This window comes from Sorex fumeus, unplaced genomic scaffold (genome assembly GCF_029834395.1).
Source record: "Sorex fumeus unplaced genomic scaffold, SorFum_2.1 ptg000098l, whole genome shotgun sequence".
In the NCBI taxonomy this organism is placed as follows: Eukaryota; Metazoa; Chordata; class Mammalia; order Eulipotyphla; family Soricidae; genus Sorex; species Sorex fumeus.
Window position 1 is genome coordinate 2,454,317 of NW_026606155.1, and position 19,220 is coordinate 2,473,536.

Below are 19,220 nucleotides of genomic sequence, written 5' to 3' on the forward strand. Positions count from 1 at the left end.
ATGCAAATGCCCCGGGGTGGGCTGGAGTCTGGGATGAGTTACAGTTAGCGGGGTCAGGGGGCGATGTGGCTGAGGGGCAGGAAGGAGGGGTGGGGTGGGGGGCAGAGAGTCTCGGGAGGGAGCCCCCCGCCCCCCACGAAGGAGGACAGCCGTGCCAAGTGCCTCTTCCATTGCAGAGCTGCCGGGGGCACCTGCACGGCCAAGGGAGGAGGCGCGGGCACACTCTAGCTGCAGTAATACTGCAGCCCGTCGACCCGCCTTCTCTTCTTGGACTGGAACTCTTCAAAGAACTGCTGGATGTCCTCCCTCTTCACCACCTGCAGGGGGAAGCCGAGTCAGCCAAGGAGCCGGCGTGTGGGGCACCAGCGCCAGGCTGGGATGGGCACCGAGCAACGGGGGCAGGAACCACGTCCCCTGGGAATCGCTGGGCCGGATGGAGCAACAGCCCAGTGGGGAGGGCGCTGGCCTTGGGTGTTAGTGAGCCAGACCCAAGCCTCAGCATCCGGAGGGTCCCCCAAGCCCGCCAGGAGGGATCCCCGAGTGCAGAGGCAGGAGTCAGCCCTGGGCACTGCCGGGTGTAGCCCCCAAACAAAATAGCAATGACAACACCTAGAGATATCCTAGAATTCCCAAAAACGGGGGCTGCCGTCATTCCTTCCTGCCTGGTCGTCTGCCTTTGTCCCTCCAAGGTTCCCCGCGCGCAGGTCAAGCCTGGCTCGTTCCCAGCTGGCCCCAGACTTTCTCCCAAGCGACACCCACTCCCTCAGATCATTTGCTCCCTCCCCCCTCCCGCCCACTGGGAAGGACCCCAGGTGGCCAGTCACTGACCCCACGTACCGTGCCCTCATCAGCGAATCTCTTGAGATAGTCCTTAAGTTCCGTCTTCAAGTCATTGTACTCTAGAGATCAAAACGTAATAAAGCACAAATTGCATTAGATAAAAATAAAAACTGACAATGTTCGACTAAAAAAAAAAAGACACATTCTTTGCTGTCAGAGTTCACAACTTGTGATGTGCACATTTTCTCTGATTTCCTTATATTTTTCTAAATAAAATATTTTACTTCACTTAAAAAAAAACCGACAAACAAGATATGCTTTAGATAACTGTGTCTGCCTTAGGAGGAAAAGGCCCCTGACCCCTGACCTCCGTATGGTTTTACCTTCTGGACTTGGCGGCCACGCCCAGTGGTGCTCCGGCAAGAATGCTGTTGCATGCCAAGAGGCCCCATCCATGACCAGGCGCCCCTCAGGAAACGGTCTCCCTGGCCGTGCTGGGAGACCCCAGATGGTGCCAGGGACGGAACTGGGGTGGGCACCACAGAGGCGGCATCTTACTTCCTGTCCTGAACCTCTCCAGCCCCTGCATATTTTTCAAAGGGCTGCAGCGGGTACCGAGTGGGTACCGAGTTTGCCCTGCACGTGGCCAACCCAGGCTGGATCCCTGTGGCCCGAGCCCTGAGAGGAGGGACCCGAACCACAGAGCCAGGAGGAAGCGCTGAGCATCACCAGGGGACTCAGTGCTCACCAAAGGGGGAGAAAAAAACAGAAGGCTTAAAAAAATAGCCTCTCTCCCTATTTTTTATAGTCTTGGGGTGACTCCCAGTGGTGCGCAGGGGTCCCTCCTGGCTCTGCACTCAGGAATCGCTCCTAGCGGTGCTCGGGGACCATATGGGTGCCGGGGATGTCAGTCGTGTGTGCAAGGCTGGACTCTCGTGCCGGCCCTCCGTCCATATCATTCTGGCAGTGCAGGAAACAATGGTCCTCGCGACCCTCAGCATCCAACGTTACTCACCACAGATCAGCTCCACTTGCTGGACCCTGTTCATGCTGCTCAGGGTGTCCATCAGCGGGTCTCTCTGCTCGGTGGCCTGGTCAACCTTGCCCTTGTTTTCGTACGCCAGGACCGTGTCGTACTCATCCGTCAGGAACAGCACGTCCAGACCACTGTACATCTTCTGCAGGAGACAAAGCCCGTGGCCTGTTAGGACAGCTGCTCATTCACCGGAAGACTAAACATCTGTAGTTCGAAGGGGGGACAGTGAGCTCAGGGGCCAGGTCCGGTTGCTGCTGTTTGTTTGGGGGCCAGACCCAGCGGCGCTCAGGGCTGCCGCTTAGCTCTGAGCTCAGGATCACTCCTGGTGGGCTGGGGGGGTCAAGCCCCAGCTGGCTGCATGCAACGCCAGCACCCTACCACCGCTTCAGCCTTGAGGACCAGTTTCGATCCCCAGCACTAAATGGTCTCTGAGCACTGCACCTGGCTTGGAGTGACCCCTAAGCACTGTTCAGGAAGTAGCTCCCGATCACCTCTGGGTAGCAGTGTGTCCGGCCCCCCCTGGTTGTTCATCAACTTGCTCTAGCAGGTACCAGTAATATCTCACAACAAATTGTGAGACTTGTTGTTACTGTGTTTGGCATATCGAATGCGTCACGGGGAGCTTGCCAGGCTTTGCCTTGCAGGTGAGATACTCTCGGTAGCTTGCTGGGCTCTCCGAGAGGGGCGGAGGAATCGAACCCGGCTCGGCCGGGCTACCACCCTACCACTGTGCCATGAGAGAGGTAGTGTCTCTCTCACCTCTGGGTATGTGTGACCCAAAAACCAAAAGGGAAAAGATAATCATCTATATTTTTCAGATTAACACTAAAAACACCTGAGCCATCATGAAAGTAACTTATTCTTTGGGGCCGAGTGTGTGTGTGTGTGTGTGTGTGTGTGTGTGTGTGTGTGTGTATGTGTGTGTGTAGGGGGGGGCCTCACCATAGTAGTAGTGGAGTGGATAGGGGCTACCCTGAGCCCTGACAAGAGTGACCCCTGAGCACAGAGTGAGGAATAAACCCTGAGCACCACCAGAAGATATGCCCCCCCCCAAAAAAAAATTTAAAAACTTTTTTTAAATAAAGTGATTCATCCCACAGGGGGGATGGGAGAGTGGGAGGGATGCTGGGACCCGTGGTGGTGGAGAATGGGCACTGGTGGAGGGATGGGTACTCGATCACACTGTGTAACTGAAACCCAAGCACAAAAATTTGTGAGTCTACAACTATACCTCATGGTGTTTCGCTAATAAAAATTTAAGGAAAAAAAAAAATTGAAGCAAGTTCTTAGATTGGGTTATTTATCAGTGTTATTTCATGATTTTGATAAGTTATTTATGCTTATACAAGAGGTTAATAATTGGGAAATCTGTGTAAATGGTATATAGGAATCCCAGGACTAACTTTTTTATGTGTAATGGATGGGCTTTATTTTAAAAAAAAAAAAAACTTTTGAGGACTAAGTAACAAAGTAAAAGCAAATCACTATGTAAAAAAAAGTTGATTCATCCCTTTTGCGCCAATCCCTTTGACAAAACTCCCAACTTCCTAATGGATATCACACAGCATATTAGATCTTTTTTTTTCAAAATCAGTGATTTGTAACATTCAAGCAATTTGTCCTTCCTTCCTCCTCCCCTCCCCCCACCCTTGCCCTGCAGGGTGAGGGACGACTCCTGGCTCTGTGCGTGGGCGTCTCTCCCGGTGGTGCCAGCGCATCTGGCTCTCCTGCATGCATGCAAAACGTGCTGTAGCCACTAAGGCATGTCCCTGGATATCTCTGGCCCATATCTGTTTTCAAATAATTCTATGATTAAAAAAAAAAAAAAAGTTAGGGGCCAGAGAGAGAGCACAATGGGCAGGCACTTGCCTTGCACATCGCCAGTCAGGTTCAATCCCCACACCCCAGGTGGTCTCCAGAGCACCACCAGGAGTGATTCCTGAGCACAGGGGCAGGGGCGGACCCTGAGCATCACTGGGTGTGGCCCCAAAACAAAAAATAAAGACTCCGTGCCGGGGCCTGAACAGTAACTAGATGGGCTGTTCAGGCTTCACACGTGGGAGGCCCGGGGTCGATCCCCAGCCACCCACAGACCCCCCAAGCACTTCCACGAGTGGTTCTGAGTACTGAGAAAGGAGTAAGCCCCGAGCACAGCGTATAGCCCCCCTCCCCCAAACATAACCATTCAGAATGCAAATGTGACTTCATAAATGTGCTTACTATAAAAATACATTCAGGCTCGCACTGCTCCTGACATTAATAAAATACTTTTCGGATGACCTGATTAGGGCACTGGTTCCCAGCCCGCGTGGGACGCCCCTGTCGCCCTCACCAGGCAGTCTTTGCAGGCACACAGCTTGCTCCGCCAGTTTGGGGGCCAGTAGGTGGCCGTGTCCCTCTGCGCCGGCCGCTGGGCTTGAAGGTCCCGAAGTCTGCAGCCGGACGGAGCCGGGGCCTCGGGGTGGAGATGCTTCTGCGATGCTGCCTGGGAGAAAATAAAATGTAAGTTTTCTTTGTTGTTGTTTTTATCCCAGGTCTCCCCAAGCAGGGCTCAGGGCCCAGGTGCCGCCCTGGTGCCTGGCCGGGCAGTATGGGAGTCAGGGCTGTGCATGGGTGGCAGCTGAGGGCCTTGCTGGGGAGTGGGGGGGGTGTGGAGGGGGGACAAGATTGTGCCAGGGACTGAACTCAGGATTTGCACATGGCGTGACCTTGGCACTATCTTCCTGGGCCCTGGAGTGTTCTTTATTTCTTGTTTGTTTTTTTATTTATTGAATCGCTGTGGGAAAAGTTACAAAGCTTTCAGGTTTAGGTCTCGGTCATGCAAATATCAATCACATTTCCCTTTACCAATACTTATTTTTCACCACGAAGAACCCCAATAACCCCCCCCCCCAATGTCTGTGGGGTAGATGAATTCCAGTTAACACTCTGTCTACTTTGACTAGCTTCATTGTTTTGATAAAAGTTGCACCATTATTATTTAGACTTTGCCCCCCCCAAATCAGCCATGCTGAAAAAGCATTGTGAAATGATTTGCTTTCTACAGCTGCGTTCAAGAATTAAATGATGTCGCGCGGCCGCAATAGCGGCCACGTGGCTATTTTATTTATTAACCCTGGAAGCATTTCTACTGAGAGTCAGATAATTAAGAGATTGGTTTCTGTGCTTCTGGGGCCGTGGCTGTGCCGGAGAGCCACTCGTGGGGGGCAACTGGTGACCTCGGTAGGGCGTGAAGGACGGGCCGAAACGCCCCCCCCCCATGAGGTTTCAGTCGCACCCCCACCCCCGGCTCATACCTGCTCTCCACAAGGCTCCAATGCGGCCACCATCTTTCCCTTTTTTTTTTTTTTTTTTTTTTTGCTTTTTGGGTCACCCCCAGCGATGCACAGGGGTTACTCCTGGCTCATGCACTCAGGAATTACTCCTGGCAGTACTCGGGGGACCATGTGGGATGCTGGGAATTGATCCCTGGTCAGCCGCATGCAAGGCAAATGCCCTACCCGCTGTGCTATTACTCCAGCCCCTCTTTTATTTAGTTTTTAGGCCATACCTGGAAGTGCTCAGGGTTGACTCCTACCTCTGTGCTCAGTTAACTAAATGCAGTACCAGGGATCGAACCCCAGTTAGCCGCAGCAGGGCAAATGTTCTACCCGCTGGACCATATCACTCTAGCCCCTGAAATGTGCTTAATATTTATTTGGCTTTTGGGTCACACCCAGTGATGCTCAGGGGTGACTCCCGGCTCTGCACTCAGGAATTACTCCTGGCGGTGCTTGGGGAAGCACATGGGATGTTGGGGACCAAGCCGGATTGGCCACGTGCAAGACAAACACCCTCCCCACTATCCTGTCGCTCCAGCCCCCTGAAACGTGTTTTTACACTATGGGTTTCCATAGTTTAGATTCTGTGAAAGGATTTTTCTTTCTTTGTAGGCAGGAGAGGGGGAGTGTGAGGACCGGCTCCCTCGGGTGGTGCCAGGGGCCAGGCCGTGCGTGGGTAGCCCGCATCCAGCCCACTGCGCTCTCTCCAGCCTAGTCAGAAATCAATTTTTTTTTCCATGGCTCCTATTTCCCAAGTTACCTGGAGGCCAGACTCTGAGCTGGAGCTGGCACCTGGTTCATTAGTCCGCTCGGCTTTCGTTTCCTTCACGGACTCCTTCCCTTGACCTGCAGTTTCCTCTTTGCGGCTCTCATCCTGGTGAGCTCCGTTTTCAGGTGTGGTGACTTCCTGGTCACCTGACACCAGCCCTTCATCCTCTGCCGCAACTCTGCTTACTTCCGAGTTCCATGGGGGAAAAAGCAAAAACACAAAGATAATTACCCACACACCTGCTAGGCAAGGAAATCACTGTCTGGTGGAAAAAAAAAATTCAAAAAAGAAAAAACATTTCAGAAGCTGGAAAAAAAAAGTTCATTCTAATCTCTGGATAACAACAAAATACTGGCATTTTTTAAGTTATAACTGCCTGTCACTGTCACTGTCCTCCCGTTGTTCTTCGATTTGCTTGAGCGGGCCCAGTAACGTCTCCATTGTGAGACTTGTTGTGACTGTGTTTGGCATATCGAATACACCACGGGGTGCTTGCCAGGCTCTGCCGTGCGGGTGGGATACTCTCAGTAGCTTGCCAGGCTCTCCAAGAAGGGCAGAAGAAATCAAACCCGGATCGACCGGGTCAGCTGTGTGCAAGGCAAACGCCCTACCTGCTGTGCTCCAGCTCACTTCCTACACTGAAACCTGAAAAGTTTCCCAGTGAAGGGCTGGAGCAATAGCACAGCGGGTAGGGCATTTGCCTTGCAGGCAGCCGGCCTAGGTTCGATTCCCAGCATCCCATTGGGTCCCCCGAGCACCGCCAGGAGTAATTCCTGAGTGCATGGACCAGGAGTAACTCCTGAGCATCAATGGGTGTGACCCAAAAAGAAAAAAAAAAAGTTTCCCAGTGATTTCCTTGGCCAGACAGGAAGGAGGCTTCGAACCCACGGACCCTGTCCTCTGACCCCCATCCCCAGGAGTGTTGGGGGCAGGGAGGGGTGCAGGAGACCAAGCAGCACAGATGGAGGGCCTGCGTCCTGGTGAGCTGCACCTCGCACCGAAATTACCCCTTCACCATGGAGTCCTGCAGCCGCAGTGCCCACCCCTTCCCGGTGGCCAGCTGCCTCTCCTCCTGCCCTGGCCCTCCCCCGACACACCCCCCACACCAAGGCCATGTGACCGGGGGTCCATCTATGCTGCTCTATAAGTGCCTAGTTAAAAGACTTCACATAACTGAAGTCCTTTCGCACAAATATCAATCTTTCAAAACTTCGTACGGAATAAAGAAAAATACTGCAGATGCTGCAGGGAGGGGCCAACGCAGCCGCAGGAGAGCAGGGAGAGAGCGACTGCAGGGACTGCAAAGACAGCGCGACAGGCGGCCTCGGAAAAATCCAACCAGAGGTGGGGAATCAGCCCAGACCCAGACGGGCGCAGAGCACTCACTACTGCAGAAGGAAGCGCTCAGGGGTCCACGCTCCACAATCACACTCAACGGAACAGGAGCGAGGCCATCTGCTGCCCAGGGGGAGAATCAAAGCGGGGCAGAAGGGAATCAGGGATGTCCGGGGAGAAGCTGGAGAGTCAGGCCGGGGAGAAGGGGCGGCCAGGCACGTAGCAGCCCCCGAGGCCCGTGCCCGCCCCACCCCCCCACGACCCCCAGCACCGAAGGAAGGACTCAACACCACCAGCCGTGGCCCACAAGAACCAAAGATTTGAAAAAAATGCCCACGGACAATGGTTGGGAATTACCACTCGTGTGTGAGGGGCGGAGGGGAGGGGAGATAGAGGAGGGCCCAGTAGGACAATAATACTTAGAAATGGTCACTCTGGACAAGAACTGAGTGCTGAAAATAGTAAAGGGATACCCATGAAAACCTTCTAGCACCTGTTCTGCAAGCCATAGTGCCCAAAATGTAAGAGGGAGTAGGGGGAGGGAGGGAGGGAGAGAGGGAGGGAGAGAGAGAGAGAGAGAAGCAGCAGGCAGGGGGTGGGGGTGATGGGAGGGAACCTGGGGACCCTGGTGCTGGGAAATGTGCACTGGCAAAGGGATGGGTGTTGGAACACTGGATGACTGAAACCCAACCGTGAACATCTGAAAACACAGTATCCAACAGGCCAAAGCGATAGTACAGCACCTGCGGTGGCTGCCTTGCACGTGGCTGGCCAGGGTTCCATCCTTCGCACCCCCCCCATGGCATACGGTCCCCTGAGCCCTGTAAGAAGTTTCTGAACTGAGTCAGGCAGGAGTCAGCCCTGAACATGGCTGAGGGTAGCAAAAAACAAGGAAGAAAGAGAATACAACTGACAAACCGTCAAGCTCAGTGCCAGTGGTGCTTGAGACTCTGCAATCAGGAGAGAGCCTGGCACGGGCACGCATGCCTGGTGAGCGCTGCCAAAAGGGACAAAGGCCAGGAACGCCGAGCGCATCCGAGGCCTTCGGCCTCCACCCCTTTAGGAACAGGACATTACCCACGAAGGATTTCACATTCCTGGGTTTGCTTGGGGGCCACAGCCGGCGATGCTCAGGGGTGACTCCTGTCTCTGGGACCATAAGGGTCAGGGGCTGGAACCGTGAGCCACCCGCACGGCAGGCGCCTACTCACTGTGCTGTCGCTCCAGCCTGTACGCAAATCGCTAACATAGACGAGGGGTACAGTCCCGGCCCCAACGCGCCATCGCCTGTTCCAAGGGCTCTCGCGCGCGGACACCCACCTGCCAGCTGTGGCGCGTAGGCCCACAGGAAGGAGCAGCGCTCCATGCAGCCCTGGCACACCATCTCCTGGAAGTCCCCGCTCTCGGGCGGGGCCGCACCCAGGTGCTGCGGACACACGAAAGCAACAGTTTCCCTTGGGTTTCCAGGCAACGCCGACAGTCTGGGCAGCTCACTAGCTGACAGACAGACTGCATGGCTGCAGATCACAGCCTAATCACATACGTTCAGGAGAGGGATTCTTTTTTTTTTTTTTTTTTTTTTTTGCTTTTTGGGTCACACCCAGTGATCCACAGGGGTTACTCCTGGCTCATGCACTCAGGAATCACTCCTGGCGGTGCTCGGGGGACCCTATGGGATGCTGGGAATTGAACCCGGGTCAGCCACGTAGGGGAAAACGCCCTACCCACTGTGCTATCACTCCAGCCCCAGGAGAGAGGGATTCTATGTGTTTCTTTTGGTTTGGGGGTTACACCCCACGGGCTTATTCCTAGCTTTGCACTCAGGGGTTGGTGAATCCTGGTGGGGCTCAGGGGACCAAGTGTGTTGTCACACTGGCAAGCTCCGGACCCACTACACTACCTCTCCAGCCTCTAAAAGAGTGAGCTCATGCAAAATACAGCACAATTCAAAATGGGAATTTTGGAACGTGAAATTATGTACAAACGTGCCGTATAAAGCTCTGCCTAATAGTTACCATATCCAAAGATCTCATTTCTTCTTTGTGAAGACAAAGACTTTAAAGGTAAAAGGGGGCGGAGGTTCAAAGTCAGGCAGAGGGCCGGAGGCCTACCTGGCCGGCACTGCGGTGCCTCCCCAAGCACTGGGGGGGCAGTGACCTGGCATAGTTTGGCATTAAACCGAGGGACCTGCGTGGCCAAATTGGGCACGGCCAGGAGTGGCTCCTGAGCACTGCTCTGGAGGCTCCATAAATAAATGTCAAAGTTCACGGAGTTGGAGAGAGAGCACAGGAAGCAAGGAGCTGGCCTCCCCACCCCGCTTCCCCAACACCCAGCCCAGTCCGAACCCCCAGCACCCCCCGAGTCCCCTGAGCACTGCCAGGGGTCACTCCTGAGCAGCAGGAAGAGCCCTGAGCACTGTGTGTTGGCAAGAAACACGAGCTGCGGGGCGGGGAGGTCCCTGCGCGGCCAGACGCTTTCAGGAGCTGTCTGGCGACCAGATGAGGCGGCATTTTGTCCTCACCCTGCCGTGGAACCAGTCTTCGCAGACCACACACTGGATCATCTCGTCTGGAATCTGGAAGGGAAAAGCACGGGCGTCAGCGTGATGTGCCACTGCCAGCGCCGTCACGGTGCTGCACCTGTTCGTTACAGCGAGCTCTGGGAACGGACAATGGCACAATTGTCCGTGAGCCCACGGTCCCTCCATCCCTAGGCCCCAAGAAGCGAGGGGAGAGGAAGCTTATTCTCGTGGAACTGGTGTTACAAGGGTCACGCTGTGCTCCGCAAGTCACTTCAAGGCTCCGTCACAACATCGAGCGGGCCCAGTAACGTCTCCATTGGAGACTTTGTTGTTACTGTGTCTGGCATATCGAATACTCTCGGTAGCTTGCCGGGCTCTCCGAGAGGGGCGGAGGAATCGAACTCGGGTCGGCCATGTTGGCCGCTTGTAAGGCGAATGCCCTACCCGCTGTGCTATCGCTCCAGCCCTATCACAACATCAAGTAGGTTAAATTTTCTCCCACTTTGTACAGAAGTCGTTATTCTCATTTACTATAGAAACCCTGGCCCAGGGAGGGTCAAATATGAACTGGCCCGTATCATGTGAAAACTGTGACTCTTTAGAGGGCTGAGGACAGGGGTCTCGGGCCACATCCGGCAGGGACCATGCAGAGCTGGGCATCAGACTGGGATCGCCACACACAAAACAAACACCTAAACCCTTCTCCAACCTCCACTGGGATGCTTTGACTACAGCGCGTTGCCAAATAACGAAAAGCAACGGGTACACTGTCTGATGATATGGATGGCCACAATTTCTCTACTGTGGATAAATCAAACAACTACGTTCTGGTAGTAGGAAACATCTATTTAAGGGCACAGATTATTTTTGAAATGATTTCCCTTTTTATTTCTTGGGTTGGGGCCGCACCTGGTGATGCTCAGGGTTCACTCCTGGAGGTGCTCGGGGACCAGAGCACTGTCGGGAATGACCCAGAGTCAGCCTCACGCGACACAAGTGCCTTTTAGTGCACTTTATTAATGTTTAGGGGGGCCACATCTGGCGGTACTCGGGGCTTACCCCTGGCTCTGTGCTCAGGGTCACTCTTAGCAGGGCTCAGAGGACCACATAAGGTGCCGGGATTGACTCGGTCACCCCATGCAGGGGAAGTGCCCTCCCGGCTGTACAATCACTCTGGCCCTTTTCTTCTTCCTCAGAGGCCGGGAGCCATCAGGGCTACATTAGGCAGTGCTCAGGGAGCCCATACAAAGTTGGGGATCTAATTCAGGGATTGAATTCAGGGACTGAATACCTCTGCACGTGCCAGGAAGGCCGTCTGATCATCTGAGCTCTCTCCCTGGCTCCAAGGAAGGTGCAAAACGGTGAGGAAAACATACCCAAGTCCAGACATCAACTGTACGCAGGGGCTGGGGAGGGAGTTCGAGGTCTGACGCTCACGGTCTGAGCACAGGCACCCTGCGTTTGCTCCCTCAAGCGCCACACAAGTGACCCCTGACAGCTTAACTGGGAGTCATCCCTGGACACTGCTGGGAGTGACCCCAAGTCTCCCAAACTATGTATAAACAAATTCTATTTGAGAACTCTGGAGCCTGCAAAGTATACACCCATTTCCATCCCTGTGGGAAGGGAAGTAAGTGTCTTGTTTTGAAGCGTACACGAACAAGCAGAAGAGGCAGAGAGGAAGTGGGGAACGGCCTGGGGCCCCGCAGGTATCTCAGTGGCTTAGAGAGCTGCCTGAGGCCACCTGAGGCCAGGGCTCCTGCCAAGCCAGCAGCACAGGCTGGAAGGTGACTCAGCCCAGGGCAAGTGGGGGCCCCGTTTCGTGCCCTCAGGACCCCCTGACAGCCGTGCTATTGGGGCCTCCCACCAGTAGACAAACCGCCCCACAGCTCATCCCTATGAGCCTGGGCACCGACGAGGCTCTGAGCAGGTGTGGCCCACCTGGAGGAAGACAGTCACAGTTCCCTCCGGCCCCCCCAGGTCCCGGGAAGCCGCAGGGCCCGGGAGAGGCTCGGGGAGTGACCCCCAACTCTCACCTCATCCTCAGGGTCGGGGTAAGGCCTCTTGCAGGTGCAGTACAGTCCAAAGAAGTTGTCGTTGTACTTATTGCCAGAATTTATCTTCGCCTTCTCCTGAAACGCAATGATCGTGACTATGAAACTTGATTTTTAGGCCGTACTATAAAAATATGAACTGCCACTTTACATATCAGGAAATTTATCCAGAGAAATGCAGTATGTTTCTCGGCATCAAACGTCATTCTCCCAGAATCTGGTCTTTAACTGTCAAAGTGCAAAGAATAATAAAAATAGTTCTCTATTAGGGTGACACTTTTTCCAGGATGAGAGGAAGGAAACTGTAACTATAGCAACGGGGGGACTCAACACCGTCATTAAATAAAATGGTGATAAGCTGATCATAAATATTAATTACTGGCCTCTATAAATACACTGGCTTGAAATTTCAAAGTATGTCTTACTGCTGGGCTGGAACGATAGCACAGCGGGCAGGGCGTTTGCCTTGCACATGGCCGACCCGGGCCAATCCCGGTTCGATTCCTCCATCCTTCTCGGAGAGCCCAGCAAGCTACCGAGAGTATCGCACCAACACGACAAAGCCTGGCAAGCTCCCCGTGATGTATTCGATATGCCAAACACAGTAACAAGTCTCACAATGGAGACGTTACTGGTGCCTGCTCGAGCAAATCGATGAACAATGGTGGACAGTGGACAGTGGACAGTCTTACTGCTCAGCTGTGCTGGTCAGGCCTGCAGGTGACCAGGGGGCCGGAAGGGGGTCCCGGAGAGGGACAGCAGCAGGTGGTGCGCTTTTCCTGACCCCATGACGGCCAAGCCAGCTCTGATCCCCAGCACACAGAGGGGACTCCAAGCTCTGCCAGGAGGGGTCCCTGAGCACAGAGCGGGAGTAATCTTGAGTGCAGCCAGGTGTGGGCCAAAACACAACAGCAAAAAGTAGGCAAGAGAACTGTCTAAAAATAGCCTTCAAAGAAGGGACGAACTGTGACAGGTCTCAGTTATTCTGGTGTACAATGTAAAATCCCTGAATTTTTACAATGTTTTTTATTCCACTAAATTTAAGTATTACTAGCCAGAAAGCATAAAAAAACCTCTCATCTTATTATCAAATTTCACTGATTCAGTTTTTAAAGATAAAGTCTCTGCTTTAAAAGTCTTAAACTAAAATGAATAGGTCATCTTAGCGCACCAACAGCCCTGGTCCAGAGACACAGCAGCAAGTCCTGGAAGACACCACAGCACTGGAGATCTCTCTGAGCCCCATGCAGGGCCAATTTCACCGGGGCACCCCAGATGGAGCAGGTGTAGTCTCCCCGCCTGCTCTAGATGGAATCCCGGTGACCAAGAGCTTCTACAAGCAAGGCCCAGGTACATGAGTTGCAGGACTAAATCTCCAGGCGGCATGGAGGCAGAGGAGGCTGTCCCTCCCCAGCTCCCCGCCACTCAGTGGCCTGGCTGTCATGCTCTCAATCTGCCTCTGGGTGCCAGCTGAGCACACGAATGGCCCTGGTCCAGAAAATCACAATTTATTGCCCTACAGAGACGTCACTGGAACTCAACCGTTAACAATCTAGAATTCTAGGAGCACACGACCACAAAAGCGGCCACACAAGTTCTCGTGATATTTAAAATATGCAATTGAAAATAAATCATCTAGCATCTGCAAGTAGGCCTGAATGGTGGTGGGAAAATTCGAGCAAAACATATGCCCAAAAGTAGAGAGAATATTGGGGAAATTGTCTGCCACAGAGGCAGGGTAAGGACTGGGATGGGGCGAGGGATATGGGGGACGTTGGTGGTGGAAAATGTGCACTGGTGGAGGGATGGGTGTTCAATCATTGTATGGCAGAATCTCAACTATGAAAGCTTTGTAACTCTATCATCGCGGTGAGTCAATAAAATTTTTTTTTAAGTTCTTGAAAAACTCAAATGAATAAAAAGTCTTGCAGCTTGAGACCTGAGTCACTCTAGAGAATACCCCGAAACCTTCTATTTTCATTACAACCCATAACACAGGCTCTAAAATTTTATTTTATTTTCCAATAAAGCAAAAAAAATAAGATACAGTTTAATATCAATTTGCCCACTTGTAAAAAAATACACATATGAACTTCCTCTTGGGAAAGTACATATTTCTCCACGCTGATAAATATCAATCTGTTACTGCCAATGCATTTACAGTTAAGAGTGCTTACTTACAGGAAATAATTTGCATTCCAGATTTTTAAATTTGCTGTTTCCACAATCACAACGAAAATTCCTGAAATAAAGGGTAAAGACAGAGTCAATCTCAAATTTAATAACTTTACTCCTTAAAATCATCTCATAACCTTTTCCCCTTCAACTCATGTCTAAGATTAAAAAAAAAATAGCAATAATAAGTTGCCTTTTTGGATCCAATCTGGAATAGCTCCAAGAGTGTAACAATAAAAGATTTAATAATTCTGGGAAATTAACATGCACGAAGTATTTCTATCGCACAAACCCGAGTCAAATAATGAGAGAAGACGACTGCTTGAGTTTGGACCATAACTATATTAGACATACATATGGACAGTGCTAAAGTAAAATAGATTTATTTTGGGAGGATAACGTGGGATGAGGAGAGGAGAGGAAGTGGAGAAACTTGGCGGGGGGGGGGGAGAGGGGACACGTTAGGTTGTGCTCTGGGACCTCACTCCTAGCAGGGGCTCAGGGAACCAAACGTGTACTGAGGATCAGGCCGTCAAGGCAAGCACCTCTGCCCGTGGACTATCTCTCCATCCCAAATGCAGGAACCCGTGCCTTCAAGACCCTGGCAAGGGCTGGAGAAATAGGACAGGAAGTGAGGCACTCGCCTGGCTCCACATATGGTCCCGAGCAGCACCCGGTGTGGCCCCCGCCTGCCACCCTCCCCCCTCAATAAGATGCCAGCACCGCAGAGGGGAATGCAGTGGAGACTACACCCCAGAGCTGGGATGTCAGGGTTGGAAATGGCACCCCAGGGTGGTGGAGTGGGAGAGCCCAGATGGAGCGCAGGCGCCACCTAGTGGCCAGGGCCCGCAGGCTCTGGGCTGGCACCTGTAGCCAAAGGAGGGAGGCGCTTCCTGGCCAGGAAGAATTTTGGTGTTGTTGTTGTTATTAATAAGTCTGAGGGAGGGGCCAGAGTGACAGTACAGCGGGTAGGGTGTTTGCCTTGCACGAGGCCAACCCGGGTTTGATCCCCGGCATCCCATAGGGTCCCCCAAGCACCACCAGGAGTGATTCCTGAGTGCAGAGCCAGGAGGAACCCCTGAGCATCGCTGCGTGTGGCCCAAAAAGGTAAAATAAAAATAATAATAATTTAAAAAAAAGTTTGAGGGAGGGGCCCCATCCGGCGATGCTCAGGGCTGACTCGCCGCTCGGCGCGAACCTGCAGCTTACCTTTTTGTGTAGAGCTCAAAGAGTTTGTGACTTCCGTGGCATTCATAACTGCAAGCCAGGCAAATTCCTGCAGGTTCTTCACCTTCGGGGGTACAGGTGCTACAGGCATACAGGGCTTGCCTCTTGACAGAGCCCTAAGAAAGATGCAAGGTGGAAAAAAAAAATAAGGAAAATCAGAACGCATCCCCATAGTTCATAATAACAATTTTACTGCCTATGGGATCTAACCATATAACAAAAATAACTGTAATGAAATTAGGTGGCAAGGTCTTCTGGAAAAAAAAAATCACTTAAGACAGAAAAGTAATCATTAAAACAGCCTCATCTACTGCACTCTCTCTCTTTTCTTTTTCTCTGGGGGAGGGTCTTGGGGCCCTGCTGGTGGTGCTCAGGGATCACTCCTGGCAGGTGAGGGCAGCATCATCTGCAGTGCCGGCAATGGAACTGAAATCAAGCCATATGCGAAACAAGTGTTTTATCCCCTATACCGTCTCTCCAGACTGGAGCGATAGCACAGCGGTAGGGCGTTTGTCTTGCACACAGCCAGCCGGCTGAGCCAGGTTCGATTCCTCCCCTCTCGGAGAGCCCGGCAAGCTACCAAGAGTATCTCACCCGCACAGCAAAGCCTAGCAAACTCCCCATGCCGTATTCAATATGCCAAACACAGTAACAACAAGTCTCAAAATGGAGATGTTACTGGGCCCACTGGAGCAAACTGATGAACGGGAGGACAGTGACAGTGACGGTCTCTCCAGTCCATAAACTGTTTTTTTTTTTAAAATAGGGGCCAGAACAATGGTACACTTGCCTTGCACACAGTTGACCCAGGTTTGATCCCCAGCACCCCGTATGGTCCCCACACATGGCCAGGAGTGATTCCTGAGGGCAGAGCCAGGAGTAACCACTGAGCATCGCCAGGTATAGCCCCAAAACCAAAATAAATATATAAAATGAAGACGCTGAAGTTTTCAGTCAGCTCTGAAGAATAGTTGTCTGCTTAATTATCTCATACAAGTGTGGGGCAATGTATGTATATTTATGTTATACCACACTTGAGTTTTAGGCAAATGAGATGAAAGAGACAGAGAGAGAGAGAGAGAGAGAGAGAGAGAGAGAAAGAGAGAGAGAGAGAGAGAGAGAGAGCGCTGTCAGAAGGGGAATGGAGTGTATACACAGCAGGCAGGAGGCCTGGGTGGGATCCTTGATACTCTATGGTCCCTTGAGCACCAAGCATGGCCCACCAAGCACCCCAGGGACTGATTCCCACACACTGAGCTGGGAGTAGCCCCCAAGGGCTGCTGGGTTGGTGGTTCCCCAAACAAAACAGAAAAATGATTGTGGTTCCATTAAAGAGAAAATTTGCACATCAAAAAAAGAATCATTTTGATTTTTAGGTGACGCGTGTTAAAATATTTAGAAGGAAAACATCATTTTACCTGTAACTTTTTTTTTTTTTTTTTGCTTTTTGGCTCATACCCGGCGATGCACAGGGGTTACTCCTGGCTCTGCCCTCAGGAATCACTCCTGGCGGTGCTCAGGGGATCATATGGGATGCTGGGAATTGAACCCGGGTCGGCTGCATGCAAGGCAAACCCCCTACCCGCTGTGCTATCTCTCCAGCCCCTGTCAGCCACTTTTTGAGGTGAACCTTTACAAAACAAACTTCTTCACATTTTAATTGTAGTAAAATGTACAGGCAAGAGCACAAATGAAGTGTGTTCCCAGATTAAGAAATATCTGGCATACCCAAAAAACATGTTATCCTCTAGGAAGGAAGATAACCAGTATCTGAATTTCTGTCTTTCTTTTTTTTTTTTAATTTTTAAAACTTTTTTAGGCCACCCATGGCTCTGTGCTTGGATATTGTTTTTAGGGGTGGTACTTTGGGGGTCATTCCCAGAGGTGCTTTGGGGATCATGTGGTGGAGGGGGTTCGAACTCGTGTATCTTGCATTCAGAGCACGTGTGCAGTCCACTGAGCTATCTCTGTGTGCCCCTCCCTCCCAAGTTTCTTTTTTGCCTTTTGGGTTTTGGTACCAGGGTTAAACCCAGGCCACATACATGCAAAGCACGTGCCCTGCCACAGAGCTGCACCCTTGGTGCCAGAACTTCTAAAAGCTTTGCTGAGTTTTCCTCCAGCTTTCTATCTTGAAACTTTTTAAATCTACGAATAAGATGAAAGACGATTACAGCACTTGTGTACCTCTAGTAGAGTCATTTTTTACAGCTTCTGTTTTATCTTTATTTTTGATTTCCGGCATCCCATGTGGTCTCCCAGCCCCACCAGGAGTGATTCCTGAGTGCAGAGCCCAGGAGGAACCCCTGAGCACAACTGGGTGTGACCTCAAAAATAAAATAAGGGGGGCTGGAGCAATAGCACAGCAGGTAGGGTGTCTGCCTTGCATGCGTCCGACCCGGGTTCGATTCCCAGCATCCCATATGGTCCCCTGAGCACTGCCAGGAGTGATTCCTGAGTGCAGAGCCAGGAGTAACCCCTGTGCATCGCCGGGTGTGAGCCAAAAAGCAAAAAAAAAAAAAAAAAAAAGGCTGACATAATTTCTCTTGCTTTGTTCTGTGGGTCTGTGGGGGCCACACCTGGTTGTAGATCACCCCTGGCTGGACCCTATGGGGACCCTAGATGGGGCCAGGGATGGAACCCCTTGATGTGCAAAGCCAACGCCCTCCCTACTGTACTACTGCTCCAACCTACAGTGTTTTTTTGCTTTTTTTTTTTCTCTTAAAGGAAAAGGGAGAGGAAGTTATTTCAGCTCCCATTGCTCTAAAAGGTCGGTCAACATCTGCACTTATTTCTGTATCAGGTTGATCCAACAATCCAGCTGCTCGGCAGTGCAAATCCAGGTGCTCAAGGACGCCGGGGGATTATGACTTCAGTGCCCGCACCGCGCAGGGGTCCCTGCCCCCCTCTCGCTCCCCGCCCACCCCAGGACCACTGCAGGGGCTCCCTGGAGCCAGGGTCCAGCTGGCCGGGCTTCTGCCCTTCACCCCAGCTGGTCCCCGAATCCACAGGGAGTGACCCCCACGAGCTCAGAGTCAGGACTAAGCCTGGAGCACCACTGGGTGTGGCACCGCCCTCCCCTCCCCCTCGAAAACGCGTCCCCCCCAACCCCCCCATCGCTGCTCTCCCCCCTCCTCCCTGCCTCGGCAGGCCTCCTGGCCTCCCTCGGCCCTTCTCATCCCCGCCTCCCCCCCCCCCCAGCTATCCCCGCCACCGATGAGTCACCGAGCACATCACGCCCCCTGCAAAACCTTGCTGGCAACTGTTTCCCCGATGCAGGGGTCTCTGCGCCTCCCCCCTCCAACCCGGGGGGGAGGGGGAGGGGGGCTTGGCGGGGCTCGGACCTGCAGCCGGGGCTCCCCCAAAGCCCCGGAGGCGTGCAGGAGTCCCGCCCAGCCCGGGGTGCAGGCCGGGGGTCCTCCTTTGGCCTCTGCTGCGTAGCAAACGCTCCTCCGAGGAGGGGGGCGCCGGGGGGGGTCTCCCGGGAAAAGCTGGGGGCGGCGGGAGGCGGACGGCCGGGCCCGGGCGGGGCCTCCGAGCCGGCCCTGAGGACACACGGACCCGCGGACCCACGTGCACGGGTCGGCGAGCACCGGGCCGGGCGGGACAAGAAGGTTCGGGGGAGCCCGGGGTGGGGGGGGGGGGGCGGGGGGGACGCGCCGTCGGGCCGCCGCGCGCCCACCTGCGAGTAGGAGCACTTCTCCGAGTCGCTCCCGCCCAGGACGGCGCAAGCCTCGTTCTCCAGCTCCTCGTCCTCCTCGAGCACATCGACCAGCGAGACGACGGGCTCCAGCTCCGACGACGGCCGCCCCGCCGCCCCCTCGGCGCCGGCCATCCTCAACTGTCACCGGGACCCGCCAGCGCTCGGCCGGTCGCGGCGGCGGAGGCGGGAAAAAGCCGCGGCGGGGGGGCGTGGCCGGAGGAGGCGGGACCGGGCCGCCGCCGGCCAATCCCGCGGAGGGACGCGACGGGGCTCGGGGCGGAGCGGCTTCCGGCGGAAGTGGCG

At 53.4% G+C, this 19,220-nt stretch overlaps 1 protein-coding gene across 1 annotated transcript in view; it reads right to left on the bottom strand.

The window, feature by feature from the left end:
• The window catches only part of UBR7 (ubiquitin protein ligase E3 component n-recognin 7), an 86,004-nt gene continuing 66,784 nt past the window's right edge, over positions 1-19,220 (bottom strand). Inside the window, exons 2-12 of the mRNA XM_056133518.1 lie at positions 18,897-19,073; positions 15,200-15,333; positions 13,997-14,057; positions 11,798-11,893; positions 9,762-9,815; positions 8,561-8,666; positions 5,897-6,090; positions 4,149-4,301; positions 1,796-1,958; positions 838-899; positions 1-317 (exon numbers count right to left, since the gene is read on the bottom strand). Coding sequence (XP_055989493.1) covers positions 225-317; positions 838-899; positions 1,796-1,958; positions 4,149-4,301; positions 5,897-6,090; positions 8,561-8,666; positions 9,762-9,815; positions 11,798-11,893; positions 13,997-14,057; positions 15,200-15,333; positions 18,897-19,049 — 1,269 coding nt within the window. The 5' untranslated portion in view covers positions 19,050-19,073 and the 3' untranslated portion in view covers positions 1-224. The remainder of the gene's footprint in view (positions 318-837; positions 900-1,795; positions 1,959-4,148; positions 4,302-5,896; positions 6,091-8,560; positions 8,667-9,761; positions 9,816-11,797; positions 11,894-13,996; positions 14,058-15,199; positions 15,334-18,896; positions 19,074-19,220) is intronic.